Source organism: Microcebus murinus, chromosome 6 (genome assembly GCF_040939455.1).
Source record: "Microcebus murinus isolate Inina chromosome 6, M.murinus_Inina_mat1.0, whole genome shotgun sequence".
Lineage (NCBI taxonomy): Eukaryota > Metazoa > Chordata > Mammalia > Primates > Cheirogaleidae > Microcebus > Microcebus murinus.
The window spans coordinates 111975701-111998774 of record NC_134109.1 but is presented as its reverse complement, the minus strand read 5'-3'; the positions used below and the strand labels follow the sequence as shown (position 1 = coordinate 111998774).

General features: G+C 36.4%; 1 protein-coding gene across 4 annotated transcripts in view; it reads left to right on the top strand.

The window, feature by feature from the left end:
* Positions 1-23074, top strand: part of UBE2Q2 (ubiquitin conjugating enzyme E2 Q2) — a 55490-nt gene that overhangs the window by 27167 nt on the left and 5249 nt on the right. For all 4 annotated transcript variants that reach the window (XM_012739386.2, XM_012739385.2, XM_012739384.3 and 1 more), the window contains 6 exons: positions 1323-1407; positions 3240-3300; positions 4383-4473; positions 9557-9615; positions 18092-18140; positions 18574-18669. In XM_012739386.2, coding sequence (XP_012594840.1) covers positions 1323-1407; positions 3240-3300; positions 4383-4473; positions 9557-9615; positions 18092-18140; positions 18574-18669 — 441 coding nt within the window. The remainder of the gene's footprint in view (positions 1-1322; positions 1408-3239; positions 3301-4382; positions 4474-9556; positions 9616-18091; positions 18141-18573; positions 18670-23074) is intronic.

The window sequence follows — 23074 nt, the reverse complement described above, 5'->3', positions numbered from 1 at the left end:
AATCTCTTTATGTGAAGCAGCAGAGGAGTGTGAAGTGAACACTGGGTTTGTTGACAAATACATCTTTTGTGACTTCAGTTTCTTCAACTCTAAAATGTGGACAATGCATACCTTTTGGATGATTGCTGTGAAAAATAAATGAGAACGATATATAAAATGCCCAGACAGAATAGGGAAACATCAAATGATAGTCTGGCTGTCTGTGTGAACACTTCCTACTTCCTTCCTTGTATTGGAGCTATTATTCAACCCCATGCAATCGGAGAACCTTGTTTGGGGCACAGATTTTCAAACATAGGGAATGTTACGCAAGTAGATGCCAAGTGTTGAAAACAGGTAGATTATTCTCCCTCCTTCATTCTTATTTAGTACATTAATTTTAATTGGCAAACCCTTTTTCATAGAGCAAAGAAATTTAGCCACGCCCCTATCTTGATTATTAAAAAAATTTGTGGCCTCTGGATTGATGATGCTTTACTGTGTCTTGTGATCAATTTCAGTTTGTATATGTTATGTAATCAAAACAGCTGTAAATTATTGAACATTTTCACATGATATTACTATACTAAGTACTTCATGGTTTCTCATTTAATCTTCATTGCCACTGTGTGAAATAGGTCCTCTTCATATTTTATAGATATGAAAACTGGGTTTAAACCAGTTCTAGGTCACATAGCTAGGAAGTAACATCTTTGTAACTTGACTTTTTTCCCCCTTCTCAAAGCATAGAGCAACCTTTTAAAATCTTTAATTTTATGTGATCAAAATTTCACACAATCAAAAAATAGTTCCATTCATGTTCATTCTTGGGGTAAGATACTGGCGCATTTTCATCTTTGAAGAAGTCTCAACACTGAAAAAACTGAAACCAATTGCATGTAGGCAAACATGTTTCTCAGTTTCTTAATATGTGAGCTAAACTGTCAGTGGAACATTCTTTCTTGTAGTCTCCTTAATGGAACTCTGTTTTAGTTAACATGTTATGATGAGGGTCTTCTAATATTTTCAAAATGTGGAGTTTGGAATAGAGTCATACTGAATTCTATGCCATTGGCAGAGTCCATGGTGATCTGCACATGTTGGCTAGACTTTTTTTTTTCCTTCTAGATAATAAATAGTAAATGAACCAGACTTGTCCCCAGTTTTATATTTCTCTTGAAACTTCTTAATCCTTCATTTAATTGAACTTAACTTTTTTGACTCCTTAAAATGTTGAGTGGTGATCCATTTTTACTGTAAACTTTTATATCAAGTTGAAATATCTTAAATCTTTAATTACTTGACTCAGTAGACCTTGGTAAACAGCAAGTTTTATGTTTCAGGGTGCAGTGTCTGGGTCGGTGCAAGCTTCAGATAGACTTATGAAAGAGCTCAGGGACATATACAGATCACAGAGTTATAAAACAGGTAAGGACCTCTGGATCTCTGTTGTTCCTGTTATTTTGTTCTTTTCTATTTTCAGGTAATGTCATTTCTTATAACTGGATAGAAATGGAAATGTTTATTTTATTTTAGGGATGTGAAACTCAAATATAATCAAGTTCCAAAATGTTAGGGGTAAAATAAGATGAGTTGTTTTTTGGATTTTTTTTTTAAAAATTGTTTTCACCTATAATCCTAGCACTCTGGGAGGCTGAGGTGGGAGGTTCGCTAGAGCCCAGGAGTTTGAGGTTGCCATGAACTAGGCTGACACCATAGCACTCTAGCCAGGGCAACAGAGTAAGACTCTGTCTCAAAAAAAGAAAAAAAATTGTTTTTATACATATATCATAATTCTTTATCTTCTGGCAAAAGCATGAGTAATATTACTTTGGAAAGTAAATAAAAGATAATATATTTGATTGTACAAAGAACTATTGCCAAGTTGATTTTTATGATTTTTCTCCCCTTTTTTGAAATCAACCTTTGTATATCAGCCTTTATTATAGAGATAGTTATGGTATTATTTTTTAAATAGGTGGGTTTTTTTAAATTTTTATTTCATTATTTGCCTTGGTTGTTCTTGCCCAGTAAGACTTGAACATTGTAGAACTTCTGTAACCAGAGGTACGATCCTTCCATGTTGTTACAGAGACTCTAACCGGGTTGAATAAGGGAAAGAGCCACACTTATAGCTTGTTTGAAGGGATAGCATTATAAACTTTCAGGGTCAAATCAAAATCATTAGAACTTACTTAAAAAACAAAAACCTCTCTGCTTTATCAAGTTCAAGATAAGCCAAACTTGTTTCTGAGTTATTAGAAGTTTGGGTATCCTTACAGTTTTTCTTATAAGAAGCCTAGAAGTTTATCTGTAGAAACCTAATAGAGTACCAATATATATATTTTTTTAATTTTGAACTTTTTTTTTTGAGTCAGTCTCACTCTGTTCCCCGGGCTAGAGTGCCGTGGCGTCAGCCTAGCTCACAGCAACCTCAATCTCCTGGGCTTAAGCAATCCTTCTGCCTCAGCCTCCTGAGTAGCTGGGATTACAGGCTAATTTTTTCTATGTATGTTTCAGTGGCCAATTAATTTCTTTCTATTTTTAGTAGAGATGGGGTCTCGCTCTTGATCAGGCTGGTTTGGAACTCCTGACCTGGAGCAATCCGCCCGCCTCGGCCTCCCAGAATGCTAGGATTACAGGCATGAGCCACCTTGCCTGGCCGAGTACCAATATTTGAATACTGATTTTGTGTTTAAATGTTAAATAATCACTTGTTTCAGCATTATTTATAGTAGCAAAGTTAATAACCAGATATTGGGTGGAATTAAATTACAGTATATCCATAAAATAAATCACTATAGTTATTAAAAAGATATAGATTTATATAAACCAACTTGGAGACATATCTCAGAAAGTTGAAGAAAGACTGTAAAACAATATATAAAGATTCCATCTTTATAGAAATGTTTATATATACCTAGAAGAGAAGTTTTAGGTACATATGATTTTTTTTTTTCATTTACTTAAAGTTAATGGTAAGCAGTTTTTCAACTCATTAAAGAATCCTCTTAATTGATTGCTTTAATTATCTGTTAAGGGAATAAGATACTCAGCTCTAGTGTTAAAATATTTATAATATATCGCTTCTTGGCCTTTTGGCTAAGATCAAGTGTAAAATATTTTTAATATGGCTTAGATTTTTTGTGTTTTAATAGCAAAATTTCTGGCTTTGTTGAATATGTATTGTATTGATTTATACCAGAGTAATAGTTATATGAGCAAATGAAGAGTAATTAACATGTTCTATATGTTAACAGGGATTTATTCAGTGGAACTCATAAATGACAGTTTATATGACTGGCATGTTAAACTGCAGAAGTAAGTGGCTTTTTTATGCTACCTGTTTGCAATGCTAGATCATCACAATGGAGTTTTTTCTCTTAAATTGATACCTTTGTATATGGCTTTTACTTAAAACTTTAGACTTTGTTTCTATATAAATAGTTTTTAGATTGTTAAAATGTACTGTTTCTGAGGTTTAAGTAAAATGAGAAAGAAGGAGAAAAAGAGGCACCAGATGTGGGATAAAGGATTTCATGGAATTAGTGAAACAGTGGGAACTTAGAAACAAGTGTATTTATTTTTTTTTTGAGACAGAGCCTCACTTTGTTGCCCAGGCTTAGAGTGAGTGCCTGGCGTTAGCAACCTCAAACTCCTGGGATCAAGCTATCCTTCTGCCTCAGCCTTCCGAGTAGCTAGGACTACAGGCATGCACCACCATGCCCGGCTAATTTTTTCTATATATTTTTAGTTGGCGAATTAATTTCTTTCTATTTTTAGTAGAGATGGGGTTTCACTCTTGCTCAGGCTGGTTTGGAACTCCTGACCTGGAGTTATCCTCCTGCCTGGGCCTCCCAAAGTGCTAGGATTACAGTCGTGGGCCACCGCGCCCAGCCACGTATATTTATTAATGGCAACTTGATGAGACTAACTGTGATAACCAGTTTATAATTGAAGTAAGGGATTTGAGTAGGATTTGTATATATAGAATAATTGTAGACAAATTCAGATTTTATTAGCAATTTAACTTTTTGTAGTCTTCTCCATGGCAAATTTCTTTCCTCGAACTCCTTGGCTAATAATACAAGTTTAGGAAAGCATATTAAAATTTTTTTGAGTTCTTGAGAAAATTATTTACATATAACTGTTTTCTTTTAGAATGACTACTAGCCTTGATTCCCCTTATTAGAATAGATTTTGAGTACTACTGTATGATCTTTTGGACATTTATTCCCAAGGAGCTGGAGGCTATTTTTCCTTGGGCTGTAGAGCAGCTTTAGACCGTCTCTGTCTGGAACTTATCTTAGGGGCTCTGTTTTAGCTCTTGGGACTGGTTCATTTTTGAGTTTAGTGAGAAAATGTTCTAACTTTTTGTTTGAACTGTCTTTTGTAATTCTTAGGGTTGACCCTGATAGTCCTTTGCACAGTGATCTTCAGATCTTAAAAGAAAAAGAAGGCATAGAATATATTTTGCTTAACTTCTCTTTTAAGGTAAGAAAATAGTAATGGGACTCCATCTGCTTCTGATGGGCGTGTATTTGTGCAGTGCTTTGGAAACCAATGTGGTATTACATGGTAAAGTAGAAGATACTCATACTGTGTGGTTCAGGAATTTTTGTAGGCGTATACTCTGTAAGAAATGAGTACTTAGGTGCACCCGGAAAGTGTTCAGAGTGGCACTATTTATAATAGCCTCAAACAGAAAATAACCATGTTCATTCCAATAAAATGGAGAATTATGATATTCACAAAAGGGATACAGCTACATGCAACAAGATGGGTGAATCTTAAATACATTGTTAAGTAAAACAAACCAGACTCCAAAATCTGTTTTGTATAATTTCATTTGTATAGAGTTCAAAAATAGGTAAAACTAATACTGATTAGGACATGCATTCTCAGTGGAGGCAATATCACCCTCAGTGGGGTGAAAATTGGTCCTTGGAGTGAAAAAAGCTGTGGTCTGATACCCTCCAAAGGGCCAGAGAACAGAAACAGGTATGTCTGCGGTGTTAAAATTCCACAGGGCAGGGAGATGAAACTAGAAAAAAGAATTTCTGAAGAGGCTTCTTAGTGGGGCAAAAATGAAAAGGAAGGCTGAGAAACACTAATTTGTGGATTCCTACTTGGGTGGGCAGTAAAACTATCAAGAGCAAAGACGTGATTCCCATACAGGTTAGCATAATGAGTCCCTCTCGTTTTGGTGGCAGTGAGGGTGTTTGCAAAGGAGATCTACAGGCTTCTTGGGTACCGACTGTAATCCTTTATTGACCAGGGTGGTGGTCACATACTTTACAATAACTTCTTAAAAAGATGTACCTCTATATTTTATGCACTTTTCTAAATTTATGTGTTATTTTTGATAAGGTATTTTTAGGATGCTAAAAATGTTAAAAAAGAATAGCAGTGGAATCTAGATAAAATGTTAATGATTTAATATGAAATCTGGATAAAGTGTAATGGTTTAAAGTCTATGGATATGAGATATTTTGAAGGAAAACAAAGACATGAAAGAATACTATCTTTATACTTTCAAAAAGAATGGTTATGATTTTCTGAAAGTTTCTTAACCTCGCTTTTGTGCATGCGTACTCATTTGGGGATATATCTTATGATTGAATTTTCTTGAAATTGCCCAAATATGAGTATTTTCTCTCAGTTTTTTTATTATCAGAACTGTTGTGGTTGTCAACTGGGTTGTCTCCTTAGAGTGTGAATCTGTGTTTATTGAAGTTGCTAATGACTGCCTTTTTACTGATTCTAATGGGGGAATGAATGAAATGCCCAGGCGAAACAAAACAAACAAAAAACACTGTAAAAATGAGGAAGGTGTCTTTCTTTTTTAAAACATTAAAGTATGTGCTCATGTACCCAACACCAACCTTAAGAAATAAAATCTTAGACTTGGGAGACTGAGGCAGAAGGATCACTTGAAGCCAGGAGTTTGAGACCATCTGGGAAACATAGCGAGACTCCATGTCTAAAAAATTTTTTTTAAAAATCAGTCAGTCATTGTGGCATGCCTACTGTCCTAGCCATTTGGAAGGCTGAGGCAGGAGGATCACTTGAGCTCAGGAGTTCAAGGTTGCAGTGAGCTATATCACACCACTATACTCCAGCCTGGGTGACAGTGAGACCCTGTCTCTTTAAAAAACAAAAACAACCTTATCAGTACCTTAGAGGCTGCCTGTGTGCCCTTCCCCTGTCACTTCCTCCTTGGGAGGTATCTTTAAGGGAATATGAAATCTTGGCCAGGAAACTGGAGGACTTGTGACTGCAGGTAGTGTTTTCATATATTTTCCTACTCTAGGTAAAAACTTCAGGGAGGGGATGATCTGGGAGGTAAATGGCTGAAATTCTATTGGATTTGTGTTTCCGAACCATGGCTTCTGATACCAGAAAGGAAGCACCTTTTCTAGGGTTGGAGTATTTCTTAAGAGGCCTGGGAAGAATGTGATTGCCTTGAGCTAACTGACCTTATGAAGAGGACCTTAAACTGAATTGCCAAGTTATTAGTATCAGGCTTTGGAAGATAGCAGGTAAGACACAGGAAGGAGTTAGAATAATATATATTTATGGCCTCGATGTCCAGAGTGACAGCTTGAGAGCCATGAATGATAAGAAAAATGGAATTTGAGATATAACACAAGGCTGGGAAATGAAGGCAGGAGGGAATGGGACATTGGCTTGGTAAATCCGTTTTGTATGCTTTTAAGGAAGTGGTTTTCTGGCTTTTCAGGCAACATCTGAATTATCGAATTGAATTGTGAGGGAATATTAATACTTTAAGAAGGGTTTCTTTAGACAAATTTAAGCTCATTTAGAGACTAGTAGCGAGGGTTGGAAGAGATTCTATTTTGTATCATAAGATAGCTGCGTAAATTGTGGATTTGGAGAGAAGAACATGTGGGGTCATTCGTGATAGCTTGTTTTCAACTATTTGAAGGACTGAATACCTGGAAGCATTAGTTTGATTTGTTGTTGGTGAACACACGGCATAAAACTAGAACAAATAAGTCAAATTATAAAGAGGCGATTTTCAATTCAATATAAGGAAGTGATTTGTAACTATTTAGAGCCATTTGGTGATGCAGTCTTTGAAAAAGAGAATGTTCTTCATCCTTTAGAGTAGCTTAGGAGGCCAAGATGTTACACTGGAAATCCAGATAACCTTATGAGCCCCTTGTGAAGCCTGAGAGTCTGAGTTCATGTCTGCTCACCAATGTAGTTCAAACTTCCTTTCAGTAGTCATCCTCAACCACTCCCATCTCCCCTTCTCTTTTCCTGAAGAACTCCTTTTTATTTCTGTAAAATCTTGATTACTAATTTCCAGGGTACAGAGTTTATGGAGTCGAATCCCCAGGTTTTGATATAGAACAGTTACTCTGAAGAGCTACTTAAAATGAAGGCAGTTTTCACGTGATCAATTGATCTGAGGCTTCGTCATCACTGATTTGGCATAACATATTTAAAGATCTAAATAATAGGAGATGTAATCCTAGCACTCTGGGAGGCCGAGACAAGCGGATTGCTCGAGGGCAGGAGTTCAGAACCAGCCTGAGCAAGAGCAAGACCCCGTCTCTACTATAAATAGAAAGAAATTAATTGACCAACTGAAAATATATACAAAAAATTAGCCGGACATGGTGGCACATGCCTGTAGTCCCAGCTACTCTGGAGGCTGAGGCAGTAGGATCGCTTGAGCCCAGGAGATTGAGGTTGCTATGAGCTAGGCACTCACTATGAGCCATGGCACTCACTCTAGCCTGGGCAACAAAGTGAGTCTCTGTCTCTAAATGAATGAATGAATGAATGAATGAATGGAGATTAAATGAGGTTGTACTTTACCAAGCTTTGCATCTATTCTTTTCATTATGTCTGTTAAATTGTAGATATTATAAAAGGTGAGCTGCTTGTTTGAAAGTAGATCGTAACAACTGTCATTAAGTTGGTATCTTGTGTTGTGGGTAGGTTTCTTCTTTTCCTAACTTGTAGAAGTCTAAGATTATCTACTTTAGCCATCAGAAATACACGTATCTTCCTGTTAGTAGGATTGAATTTTCATAGTTTTTATGTTTCTCAGAATCTTATTCGAGGGCAAGCAGAGAGTTCTATACTTATCTAAAACCCTACACATAATTATTATGTAATAGTCATTGTCCACTTATATCTGCATGCTTATTTGCTCTTCTTATGTTCTTCTCCAAATTTTCATCTAGATTATCTTTCTCCTGCCTGAAAATACCCGTTAAGTATTTCCTTTAGTGTGGGCCTGTAGATAGGAAAATGCCTTTATTTTTACTTCGTTTTTGCAGAGTATTTTCATTGAGGATAGATTTCTAGGTTGGTGATTCCTTTCAGCACCTTGAAGATATATTCTCTTACCATAGCCTCTACTTCCTCTTGAAGTATTTATGGTGGTTAAATCTTGTGAAGTCTTTGATCAGTTTTGGAAAATTCTCGGCAACCGTATCTTCAAATACTGCTCTGTCCCATTCTTTTTTTCCTGCGGGGACTCTATGTATGTGATAAACCTTTTCTATATATTATCTTGTGTTATTTTCTGCATTTTTCACCGTTTTGTCTTTCTGCTATTTTCCAATTGACTGAATCTCTGCATTTCTGCTGTAGTTAAACTTATCCATTAAGTTATTTATTGCAGTTGTTACATTTCTAAATGTCAGAATTTCCGTATGGTTCATTTTTACAATTTTTGCAGTTCTCTTCAGGTTTTCCCTCTTGCCTTGCCTTTCCTTGCACATATCCATCAGTGTTTTAACACTGTTATCTTGCTCCCTGTGGTTTCCTGTCTGTTGTTTGTGCCTCTTGTTTTCTGACCATGTCGTCTTGTAAGTCCCATGGCTGATTATTTTTAGTGATAGACATTACGTATGAAAAGTTATAGAACTAAGTGGAAGCCTTAGATAATATTCTCCTCCAGGAAGGATTTACCATTGGGTATTAGCAACCTGGGATCACCTTATCTGATTGGAAATTGAAATGATTTGAGCTGGACTTCATTGGGCAGTTTGCAGTTTGTCCTGTGGGGTCCCAGCCTACAGTGTGGGAGACTTATCAGGGCCTCTCTTTGGACCCTGAGCTCCAATTTTTATCTCCTTGTTGGTCTGTGACTTCTCCTTAGCTTGTTAACCTCTTGTCTTTCTCTTCTGTAATTGGACGAAAACCTAAGGGGAAAAAGCCTGCTCTCTGGTCTCCTTTTCTTGTGCTCTCAGCCCTGTAACTGTCACGTTTTGCCTGCCTTTTCTAGTTTTCAGCCAGAAGATTGATCTGAGTTACCCAGTTTATCATTATTGGAATGGTCCCTTCTTATAGTTCTTTTGGAAGTGGAACCCCTTCCTATATTTCATAAATTTATCACAACAGTTCTGTTTGGGCCTGATCTAACTTCATTTTTATTTGCTTTTGTTTTCACTTCATTTTGTTTTTTGGTACTAACTTTATGACCCTCACTCATTATCTGATAGTAGATGTACATATTATTTATTGGCTCAAAATTTTCTGAAAATAGTCTTAAATATGTTCTTAAAATTAATTAAACTTATTTGTTTTTTAGGATAATTTTCCATTTGATCCTCCATTTGTTCGAGTGGTGTTACCTGTTCTCTCAGGAGGGTAAGTTTAAATGATTACTTTTGTTTGTTTGTGGGGTTTTTTGGTTTTTCTTGAGACAGTCTTACTCTGTTGCCCGGGCTAGAGTGCCATGGTGTCAGCCTAGCTCACAGCAACCTCGGATTCCTGGGCTCAAGCAATCCTTCTGCCTCAGCCTCCCAAGCAGCTGGGACTACAGGCCTGCGCCACCATGCCCGGCTAATTTTTTCTATATATTTTTTGCTGGCCAATTAATTTCTTTCTATTTTTTTAAATAGAAGTGGGGTCTCGTTCTTGCTCAGGCTGGTTTGGAACTCCTGACCTGGAGCAATCCTTCCTCCTCAGCCTCCCAGAGTGCTAGAATTACAGGCGTGAGCCACCGCTCCCGGCCTACTTTTTTTTTTTTTTTTTTTTTAATAGTGTGCAACATTTGGAGAGCTAGTCTCAGGGTTTTTTATTTAGATCTGGGGTGGACCTGAAGATTTACATTTCTATTTCTAAGAAGTTCTCAAGTGAAGTTGATGCTATTGGTCTGGGGGCTCACATTCAGAGCCTTTGGTTATAAATCATTTTGTTGTTTATAGGTAGATTTTTTAATGGTTCCTGTTTATATATATTTTACCACAAAAAAAAAACCACAAATATTTTTCAAATATAAATTGTGATTGAAGGTTTAAAGGAAGTTATTAGAGTATGATTCCCACATGCCTATGATCGCTACTAGGTTTAATCACAGGAAATTTCACAGGCCTTTGGAACTGGCTGTCTAGTTCTTTCTAGAGGTAGTAGTTGCAGTTCAGTAGAATCAAATGGTAATTGTTATATAGTTTTACTGAAGTTTGTATTGATGCTTTTTTGGGATTAGAAGTCTTACGACGGCGGGGAAAAGATCAGCATTTGTACTCAGGTTAGTTATGAAACGTTCTGTAGACCCTCAGTGTAGGAGCAATTAAACTAATTTGAGAATTTTCAAATACTCAGCTGACTAATTCCATTTTGTGAGATAATCCACATTATCATGATTAAAACCTAAAAATATGAAGACCTTCCTTTGATCATTTCTGCAGTTGAAATAGTCATAATTACATTTAGGGTGAAAATATTGGTGACTATTTAAAGACTTCAGAATTTTCTGCAGAAGTGGTTTGCTCCTGCACTTACTATTTTTAGTTATATTTGCTTTACATGCTTATTTCTATGTTTTTTGGACTCAAATCTTATTAAGAATTGTTTCTGTATAGTCAGAGTATGTATTCACTATAGTGTTGATACTACAGAATAGTTACTTGGGCATGGTATCTATGTGTAAAGTTCAGGGTAAATAAAAAGCATGGTTTAAAAAAAAGTTTAATATTACATATGGATGTGCTGAGCCCATTTTGAGTTCTGCAACACAGTAAAGTTAACACTGCTTTGCTTTGCTTCTCTTTCTTCCCCTCTCCTCCCCTCCTCTTCCCCCCTCCCTTCCCCTCCCCTCTCGCCCTGGCTAGAGTACAGTGGCGTCATGGCGTCATCATAGCTCACTGCATCCTCAAATTCCTGTGCTCAAGCAATCCTCCTGTATCAGCTTCTCGAGTTTCTGGCACTACAGGCATGTGCCACGATGCCTGACTCATTTTTCTGTGTTTAGTAGAGATATGGGGTCTTGCTCTTGCTAAGGTTGGCCTTGAACTCCTGAGCTCAAGGGATCTTCCTGCCTTGGCCTCCCAGAGTGCTAGGATTACAGGTGTGAGCCGCCGCGCCTGGCCAGTAATACTGCTTCTTGAGGGTTTGCTTACCTGATACCTGCAGCCTTATCTTTTACCCCATCTCCCAGAATGTTCTGTGAGCATTAGTATAGTGATAGATTAATAGATATTAGTTTTGAGAGGATTTCAGGATTTTGGGAAACCAGGCTCAAACTATTCTTTACCAAAAAGCTCAAACTATTCTTTACCAAAGGACTTCTTGGAACTTTAATGTGGCTTTCTAAGATGCTGTTAAACAGCTTTTCCCAAATTTATTTAAGTCATAATTTTTTACCCCACAGCATCTAAGAGGATGGTGTCCTCTGGTTTGCTCTTTGGAAAGGCTACTCTATATTAGAAATTTATTAGTAACCAAAACAGCCTGGTACTGGCATAAGAACAGAGATATAAACCTTTGGAACAGGACTGAGAACCCAGATATATAAAACCATCCTCATCTTGTCATCTAATCTTTGACAGAGCAGACAAAGATATACACTGGGGAAAAGAATCCCTATTCAATATATGGTGCTGGGAAAATTGGATTGCCACATGCAGAAGATTGAAAGTGGATCCCCACCTCTCAGAAAAATCAACTCACATTGGATAACAGACTTAAACTGAAACTATAAGAATTCTAGAAGAAAATGTTGGGAAAACTCTTACAGACATTGACCTAGGCAAAGAATTTATGAAGATGACCCCCAAAGCAATCACAGCAACAAGAAAAATAAATAAATGGGACATGATCAAATTAAAAAGCTTCTACACAGCCAAGGAAACCATTATTAGAGTGAATATACAACCTACAGAATGGGACAAAATATTTGCATGCTCCACATCCGATAAAGGGCTGATAACTAGAATCTATATAGAACTTAAGAAAATTAACAAGAAAAAATCAAACAATCACATTAAAAAGTGGGCAAAGGACATGAACCAAAACTTTTCAAAAGAAGACAGAGTAATAAATAAGTGCTATTGGCCGGGCGCGGTGGCTCACGCTTGTAATCCTAGCACTCTGGGAGGCCGAGGCGGGCGGATTGCTCAAGGTCAGGAGTTCAAAACCAGCCTGAGCGAGACCTCGTCTCTACTATAAAAAATAGAAAGAAATTAATTGGCCAACTAATATATATATATATATTAGTATAATATATATATATAATTAGTATAATATATATATATTTATTTATATATATATTTATATATATATAAATATATATATATTTATATATATATATAAATAAAAATTAGCCGGGCATGGTGGCATATGCCTGTAGTCCCAGCTACTCGGGAGGCTGAGGCAGTAGGATTGCTTGAGCCCAGGAGTTTGAGGTTGCTGTGAGCTAGGCTGACGCCACGGTACTCACTCTAGCCTGGGCAACAAAGTGAGACTGTGTCTCAAAAAAAAAAAATAAATAAGTGCTTTTATAAATAATAAAAAAGTGCTCGACATCTATAATCAGGGAAATGAGAATCAAAACCACAATGAGATATCACTTAACTCCAGTGAGAATGGCTTTTATTAAAAAGTCCCAAAACAACAAATGCTGGCATCGATGTGGAGAGATAGGAACACTCTTACACTGTGATGGGACTGCAAATTAGTATAACCCCTATGGAAAGTAATTTGGAGCTATCTTTTTTTTTTTTTTTTTTTTGAGACAGAGTCTCACTTTGTTGTCCAGGCTAGAGTGAGTGCCGTGGCGTCAGCCTAGCTCACAGCAACCTCAAACTCCTGGGCTCAAGCGATCCTCCTGCCTCAGCCTCCCGAGTAGCTGGGACTACAGGCATGCGCCACCATGCCCGGCTAATTTTTGATATATATATATCAGTTGGCCAATTAATTTCTTTCTATTTATAGTAGAGACGGGGTCTCGCTCTTGCTCAGGCTGGTATTGAACTCCTGACCTTGAGCAATCCGCCCGCCTCGGCCTCCCAAGAGCTAGGATTACAGGCGTGAGCCACAGCGCCCGGCCGGAGCTATCTTAAAGAACTAAAACTGGAACTGCCATTTGATCCAGCAGTCTGCCGAAAGAAAAAAAAGTCATTTTATAACAAAGACATCTGCACTTAAATGTTTATGGCAGTACAATCCCCAGTTGTAAAGATGTAGAAACAACCCAATTGCCCATCAATACATGAGTGGATTAATAAAATGTGGTATATGTATACCATGGAGTTCTACTCAGCCACAAAAAACCATGATGATCTAGCACCTCTTATATTATCCTGTTTGGAGCTAGAGCCCATTCTTTGAAGGTGAGGTGTCATAAGAAAGGAAAAACAAGCACCACATGTACGCACCTCAAATTGGTACTAACTGGTCAACACTTAGGTGCACACATGAAAGTAATATTGATCAGGTGCTGGGCAGGTGGGAGGGGTGTGGAGGGGATAGGTAAATTCGTAACAAATGAGTGTGGAATGCACTGTCTGGGGGATGGGCCCTAGTAGCTCTGGCTTGGGTGATGCAAAGGCAATATATATGTAACCAAAAGGGTTGTATCCCTGTAACATTCTGAAATTTCAAAAAAGAAAAAAAGACTTTTAGAGTTCCAAGTGACTCCCATATGTTTCTTGCTGAGCAAGAAAAGCTGACGTAATGTGGGTTTACTTTAGGGGTCCCTTTTTTGACAGATTGTTACAACATTGATCACAACTTTGTGGAACTCACAGGTTAATTGAGCATGAAACAAAGTTGTGTAGAATTGTGTAAAATTTCACTTTGTTACCTTTAAGGCTGTCCTAGACTGTTTTGGATTAGGCAGTAAAAGTGTTATAAAAACTTCTCTTGTTATAAAGCCTCATGATGAATTTTGGAAGCTGAAATGTTAAGTATCCCAGCCAAATATTTACATAGGCAAAACAAACCTAGGAGTGAAAAATGATCATCTTTCAGCCTTTGTGTCTCTTGCTCACAACACCAGCCTTTTAGTAGCCACCAAGTTGTAGTTCTTGTGTTTTTCATTGTTTCATGTGAAGATATCTTTTTTATGAAGCCTTTACTGATTGGGGAGAAGGCATACTGTGGTGCTTTAGTTTTGTGCTTGTTCATAAAATCGTATGTTTACTCAAAATTCCCGTAAATATGGGAAAGGAAAGGTTATTTTTTGTTAAATCTTATTCAAGAGAAAAAAAAATCAAGGAAAGGATTTGGAAAAATTCTGTAAATTCAAGATAAATGGATAAAAATACTTCGAAGCATTTTGAAATCTGATTATAAAATTGACTAGCATAGGTTTTTCACATTTTGTTGTGAGAAATCCCAGGAATTTTAAGTTTGTGATCTTAAATAGTTTACTATTTCCCAGTAGTAGAGACAAATACATGAACTTAGGAATAATTCCATTTTCAGTTTTAAAATCTGTTAAATAGCGTCTCTTCATTGATTGTTTTTTGCCATAATGGGGTTATTATCCTCATTATTCAAATGAAAAATCTGAGTAATAAGTCAGCTTGCGATTAGTCCAAATAATCTTCTGATCCCTGAAAGTGTTTTCCATTATACCAAATGCCAGCTGTATAAAAGGGGATTAAGAGCGCTGAACGTCAAATGTTAAGTATGGAGTTAAGTTCTCTGAGGTTTAAAGGAGCAAAGAGTTGCTCTGGCAGTAGTGATCTGGGAAGACTCCATGAAGTAGGTGGAATCTCAGCTGGGACTGGAAATATGAGTGGGGTTGGTCAGCTGGTGGAGGTTGAAGGAAAATTATTTAGATCAGTAAAAAGTAAACACAATCACATATCTAGGAAAGAGTATAATATATTCAGAGTATACTAGACCAGTTTGAGCTCTAGCACAAGGTGGGTAGGATTCATACAGAAGAGTTGTAAGAAATAGTGCTGACATATCTTTTACTAACATAGCACCATAGAGCTGGTAACATATCTTTGTTTTTTTCCTTGTAAACAAACTGTTATCCCAGTGCATTGAATTCATCTTTCCACGACTGGTGCAGGAACAAGGGAATAACAGTAAAGAAAATGTTTTAGAAAGATAAATCTGGTGGCAGTAGAATAGACTACAAGACAAACTGCTCACAAAGCCCAGGACATGACATTAGTTGAGAGCCCGTGCTGCTGTCTTTGAGTGAAGGGGTGGGAACCTAAATTGTGCAGTAGTAACAGGAAGGGAAACAGGAGTGAAAAGCTCAATTGAGGCAGAATCAGTGATTCGGTCTTCATAGTCAAGTGTTAAATGAGGTAGAAGAATTATTGGCTGAACTGTTAATAAAAACTAAAAAATGGAGAGCTAAAAAATGTGAAATACTGATAAAAATCAGAGCTTGCAATCTCAGAATTAAGGTAAAGTTTAAGCATTGTGTAATTTTGGGTAGATTATCAAGCACTTTTTGTTTCATATTTTTTTATACCATGTCTTCTAGCTACTACCCTATTTAATTCTTGACATGGGCAAATTTTTTTAAACTGTCAGCTTTATTGTGATATGATTCATGTATTAATAAGATAAAGCTCACCGTTTTAAAGTGTACAATCCAGTGGTTTTTAGTATATTTAGAGTCATGCAACCATTATCACTACCTAATTTCAGAACATTTTCATCGCCCCAGAAAGAAACTCCATACTCATTAGCAGTCACTCCCTATCCCCATCTCTCTCATCATTGATCTTGGCAACCACTAATCTACTGTCTGTCTTTCTAGATTTGCCTGTCCTATAAATAGAATCATAAAATGTGGCCTTTCTGGCTGATATCTTTTATAATAATTATAAACTGAATGCCTAGAGAGGCTGAGCTTAGGATAGCACTTGCTACACAACTTTGGCAACTGAAAATTTTTAAGTTAAAGTATTACTATATTCATGTATATGGCATATTATCCTTTGATGACTCTTAGGTTATTATTATTGTTTTTTGTTTTTTTTTTTTTTTGCTTAGTGTCCATGAACTGTCTCAGGAACTCTTTGGAGGCAAAGAGCAATAAGAGTTTGGAACACATATTGATAAAATGGATAATTCAGTACAGAAGTAGAATTAACCACTTCTTTTAGGTGTAAATGCTGTCAATAGTGTATATTAAGGAAATGTTTACTGAATCTCACTTTTTATGTAGGTACTAGAACTACTTCGTCTGGGGTTTAGACATCCAGCAAACATTTGTGTAGGTATCATGTACTTGTACAAATGCACTTTATTTGACCTGGAAATGCAAAAATTTCCTTTCTTCCCACCCAATGAGACTCTGAACTCCTCCATAGGAAGAGTGGTGTACTTAAAGGAACAGTGGTAGTTGGATAATAGGTAACTTAGTGTGTACTACATACTTCCTTTTCCTAAAACAAGTCCCTATCTACCTTTAACTTTTCCAGAATGTATAGAACAAGTATAGTGTTAACTTGCTAACAGATCACTATACTTTGAGCAGTTGTGGAACCAAAAATCTAAATGAGAACCTAGATCTTCTAATTCTGTTAAATCAGGAAGTGCTCATTATATACAAGATACTCTTTTAGCTCAGTAAGAGATTCACAGAATTGGAGATAGATTTGTTTCAGGAATATAAGAGAATATGCAGAAGTTTTTTGTTTTTTTTTTAATCCCATGATTCTTCACCCAAATTAAATTTTGGGGGGTGTTTTTCTTAGGTTTTCTTTCCCTACTATTAAACTTTCACTTTGAAAGGTCACAGGGTTTGGGCAAGGCAAGTAAGATATACTTGCTTGAATTCTCCAGGATGGGGGAGTTGAAGAATACTTCTTTCTCTCTTTTCATTATTGAATAATTTCACTATAACAATTACTATTGTTAATGTTCTACAGTAGTAGTTTTTGGATTCCTTACTTCACTGCAAAGTAATTTGGTTTAGTCAACACGAGGATGCATTTGGTTAGTGGAATGGAAGATTCACAGGCTAGAATGGTCTTGGCAGGTTTTATGGGGGGAAAGTATGGCATTTGGAAGGAAGCAGAAGGAATCTCTGGTAAGGGAAAGGCATGGGCAAAGCAAAGCTCCAGAGAACAGGTCAGTTGTGGTGGACTCTGTTCACATAGACCTAATCGGTGGTCATAACTTTTGTGTTTTCAAAATTACCACAGTTTTTCTAATAAATTTATCATTCCTTTGATTTTATTTAATGTATTTTGAAATTTCAAGTAACATTAGGGAGAAATGAAATTATTTTGTTTGAGAAAGGGTTAAAAGGCTGAAGAATCTTGATCTAAATAATGATTTCCTAAAGGGAGATCTGAGTAATCCATAGGAGTTGCCTTTGGTTCAGAGAGCAGTCCTCTGGCTTGCAAACAGAATTGGGTCTCTGAGAGAGACTTCATGGTCAGAACCATTTGATTTTGACAACAGAGTGGATAAAAACTTAAACCATAAAATACATTCTGATGTTCATTATTATGGGTAGGGTAAGGTTGGTGCCACTGTTAGAGGAAAAACTCTTGGTTGTATGACATAATGGTAGAGAAAGCTTAAGATGTAAAGAACACTTGAATGCCCTTTAAGAAAACTGGTTCTTCTGTCCCATTCTTTGGAATGTTTAGGGCTAAGTTATTAGTTTCTGGTATCATAGAAGTCTAAAAGTATTCTGTTCTAAGGACCATTATTGTTTTAAGAATTGCCTAGATTTATAGCAATGACACTAACACTTTTACCCATAGTCCTATATCCCTAACAGCTATTTTCATTTTTGCATGTTCTAATCTTTGCTTGTATACATACTTTCTAAGTAATGGTAGTTTAAAAATTGTTTGAGAAGGAATATTGAGATCAAGAGAATTTTGTATGATTCTTTTTTCTTTTTAAGGTATGTGTTGGGTGGAGGAGCATTATGTATGGAACTTCTCACAAAACAGGTAACTATTTTCTTGTGGTACTCAATTGTCAGCCTCAATAATGTTTTGATTATGCAGTTAGATTCTAAGTAGAAAAGTTCTTATGTAATAGCTCCTACTTTTAAAAAATTTAGTTTTATTTAAATAGCATCTACTTTTAATAAAAAGCTGTTTAAGGTAAACCAATAAAATGACATTGTACTTGGTGCTGAATCTGTGCTAGGATAGGCATTAAGAGTGATATTATTTTAAGGTTATAATTTGCTCATGGTAGGCCCTTAGAATGTAGGTTTTTATTTTTTTGTGAGATTCTGGAAATGGTCCAGTTTTACTTTGTTCCTTTGACTACAAACTTCTTAAAACCAATTTGCTATTGATGAGTTGTTATATGCCATTTCATTAGGCTTTTCCAAGTGGGAATGAAGAATATTACTGTGTTTTCTTCTTCCTGTAGGGCTGGAGCAGTGCCTACTCAATAGAATCCGTCATCATGCAAATAAATGCCACCTTAGTCAAAGGCAAAGCCAGAGTACAGTTTGGAGCAAATAAGGTACTTTTATTAAGAACTTTACATAAATGTTTTGTTACTTTGTGAGGCTTCATTGTGTTGACTTAATTCTTCTTGAGACAATTAATTTCATTTTCATTTGGTTCTTGTTACAGAAGAGATCTATAGAAAACTTAAGTATAAGAAAATTGAAGATACTCATTGATAATCACTTAATTACTTAGTATCTGTTCTTTTTGTCTTATATTTATTATAAACATGTAGCAGTTCTCAGATAATGTAGACTTCAAATCAGCAAAAGTAAGGAAAGACAAAGATGGTCATTATATAATGGTAAAGGGAACAATTCAACAAGAAGACATAAACAATTCTAAATATTTACGTGCCTAACACAGGTGAGCCCAGATTCATAAAGCAAATACTAGTTGATCTAATAAACAAAATCATAAACAGAAGCACTGTAATAGGCAGGGACTTCAACACCCCTCTGACAGAACAGGACAGATCCTCCTAACAGAAAATAAACAAAGAAACAATGGACTTAAACAGAACTCTAGAAAAAATGGGCCTAACAGACATTTATAGAAAATTCTACCCAAAAACCACTTCTCATCAGCTCATGAAACATTCTCTAAGATTAATCACATCCTGGGTCACAAAGCATGTCTCAATGAATTTAAAAAAATAGAAATTATACCATGCATCTTCTCACAGCACAGTGAAATAAAGTTAGAAATCAACTTCAACAGAAACATTCATCTGTACACAAAGTCATGGAAACTAAACAATATACTGCTAAATGGTAGTTGTGTCAAGGAGGAAATTAAGATGGAAATAAAAAGATTCTTTGAACTAAATGATAAGGGGGGGGCACAGGTTATCAAAATACAGCTAAAGTAGTCCTGAGAGGAAAATTCATAGCCATAAATGCCTCCGTCCAAAAGACAGAAAGATCACAAATCAATAATCTAATTAATTGTCTCAAGGAACTGGAAAAGGATGAGAAAACCAATCCCAGACCCAGAAGAAAATAAATAACCTTGATCAGAGGAGAACTAAATGAAATCGATAACAAAAGAACTGTATGGAAGATTAATGAAACAAAAAGTTGGTTCTTTGAAAAGATAAACAAAATTGACAGGCCTCTTGCTAAATTAACCACAAGCAGAAAAGAAAGGACTCTGGTAAGCTCAATCAGGAATGAAAACGGAGAAATCACAACTGAAACCATGGAAATACAAAATACCATCTCTGAATACTATAAAAATATGTACAGTTTTTTTTTTTTTTTTTTTTTTGTTTTTTTTTTTGTTTTTTTGTTTTTTTTTTGAGACAGAGTCTCACTTTGTTGCCCGGGCTAGAGTGAGTGCCGTGGCGTCAGCCTAGCTCACAGCAACCTCAAACTCCTGGGCTCCAGTGATCCTTCTGCCTCAGCCTCCCGGGTAGCTGGGACTACAGGCATGCGCCACCATGCCCGGCTAATTTTTTTTTTATATATATATCAGTTGGCCAATTAATTTCTTTCTATTTATAGTAGAGACAGGGTCTCGCTCAGGCTGGTTTTGAACTCCTGACCTTGAGCAATCCGCCCGCCTCGGCCTCCCAAGAGCTAGGATTACAGGCGTGAGCCACAGCGCCCGGCCTACAGTTTTTAATTATTGGTATGTATAGCCTAATATATAAAAAATTATATGTATTTTGAAGTTTTGCAAAATTGAGATCATGTTACAATACTTAATTCTTTTTTTTTTTTTTGAGACAGAGTGTTACTTTGTTGCCCAGGCTAGAGTGCTGTGGCGTCAGCCTAGCTCACTGCAACCTCAAACTCCTGGGCTCAGGCAATCCTGCTGCCTCAGCCTCCCAAGTAGCTGGGACTATAGGCATGCACCACCATGCCCGGCTAATTATTTCTATATATATTAGTTGGCCAATTAATTTCTTTCTATTTATAGTAGAGACGGGGTCTCACTCTTGCTCAGGCTGGTTTCGAACTCGACCTTGAGCAATCCGCCTGCCTCAGTCTCTCAGAGTGCTAGGGTTACAGACTTGAGCCACCGCGCCCGGCCAGTACTTAATTATTAATGAGCTTTATGTGCTAGGCTCTAGTCTGAATTTTTACATATATTAATTTTTTCAATCCTCTTAATAATCTAAAAGGTTGATGCTGCTATTGTCCTCATTTTGTAGATGACAAAACTGATAAGGTTATGGGTAGCAGAGCAAGAATTGGGACCAGTCTGGCTCTCGTAGGCTTAGCCAGCAGGAGCTGAGAGCCAGCTATGAGGTAGAAGGATATTGATCAGGCTGATTTTCTGTTCAGTTAACATGAACCACAGGGTGTAACATCAACTCTAGGACATACTAGTGAGAAAGCCTTCCAAAGCAGAGGTCTGTTATCGTGACTTCTAGCAGGAATTTGGGGTTTAAAGGCAAGATAGTGCTCAAAGAAGCTTCCATTCACTATTATGGACAGAATGGTAGTTGAGTTACAGTGAAATCTTGGAGCACACAACCCTTGGGGCAGCTCCTGACCTATTTCTCTAGTCAGGAAGGGCACTTACCTTCCCCCACTGCCTGCAGACCTCCAGTGATTCACCTACATAATCCCCTAGTTATCACATTCAGGTGAGAGATCTGTTTTGTTTTTGTTTTGTGCAAGGCAGGAGGGAGCAAGTGGCTACCAATACGAAGCAGTCTGGTCTTCTATTTATAAAGTAGCAAGCTTACAGAGCCAGATCTGAGAACTTTGCATAACCCTGAGATTCTCTGGGGGACTAAAATGATCTCATGTTAGTTGTATCCATGGCTCTCATCAGAAGCAGACACAGATACTTTCTGGGAGGAAAGCATCTCCTATTTAAGCCTGCAGGATTCCCAAAAAGTGAAGTTAAGCAAATATGAATTCATCAAAGATAGCATTCAAGTAGGCCACCCAACATATAGGAGAATTGGCAGAAATCATGAACAATAGACATGTATTCCCAAAGACTATAGGTTTTGGAATTTTCAGATACAGAACAGAGGCATCAGATATTAGAGTTGTGAGAAAATAGTTATGTGTGAAATCTTATATAAAGAAAAAGATGGAATTCATAAAATTGGACAAGCAATAAGACCACCAGGAATTATGAGAAAGATCTGAAAAGCAATGAAATAGAACTTATAGAAATAATATAGTTGTTGAAATGAGAAACTCAATAGAGGGATTATCTATCAGAAGAGAAAATTGATTAGACGATATCTCCAAAGAAGTAATTCAGAATGTTGCACAGAGACTACATGGGGATAGATAATATGGCACATGTTGAAAGAGATGAGTAAAGTCTAAGATAGGCTTAGTGGAATCCCAGGAGGAAATACTTAAAATCATGTTAAAAAGTGAGAGAAATAGAAGTTACAAAGGTGACAGAAGCAAGTTCACATACATCAGTCATAACAAATGTAAATGAACTATAGTTACCAGTTAAATTGAATTAACAAAACAGATTCCAGCTATTTTTAAGGAGTGTATTTAAAATAGGATACAAAAAGATTTAAAGTTTTTTTTATGAAGGGGGAAGGGTGTGATAAGGATATGCATACATTAATCAAAAATAGGGTGATGTAGCTCTAGTTATCTATTAAACAAAATAGGATGTTGGAACAGAAAATATTAGTGAACTAAATGATAAAAGTCTCAGATGAACTAGGAGACTGTAGCAATTTTTGTGCTCATGTACCTATCAAAATAGCCTCAAAATACAGAGAAAAACCTGTTAAAACCACAGGGACAAATTGACAAGTCTACCACCATAGTTGGAGATTTCAACATACTCTGCTTATGGTAAGTTAAATAAAATGTCAAAATATAGATTTGAGTAACCAGTTAACAGTAATGGTCTAATGGATAAACATAGAACTCTGTACCCAATAATTAGACATTATATGTCCTTCTCAAACATATATGGAATATAGGGGAAAAATTCTTCATATATTAATCCATAAAGCAAGTCAAAAGATTTAAAAACAATTGGTACCATATAAATAATAATAACTTAAATGATACAATTAAGGTTAGAATGCAGTAATGCAGAGACTAATAAAAACCTACATGAATTTGGAAATTAAACATACTTCTAAATATTTGGCTAAAAAATCAAATGAAAATTTAAAAATAGTTGGAATTGAACCATAATTAAAATACTAAAATTCTATCTATTCTTCACTCTATCTCTCCCTATCAATATTGAATATTCTCTCTTTCCCTCTCTATCTGAAACATTCAGGAAGCTAATCCTGTTCCATAAAGAAAACCTCAAATTATGAAAAGTAGAAAAAGGACAGATGTCATTCTCTGACCCTAATTAAGTAAAACTGTAAGTTATAACAAAACCAGAAAACAAATGTTTCTTTGTGGAATTTTAAAATTCACTCCAGTAACCCTTAAGTCAAATGGGAATTTGAAATT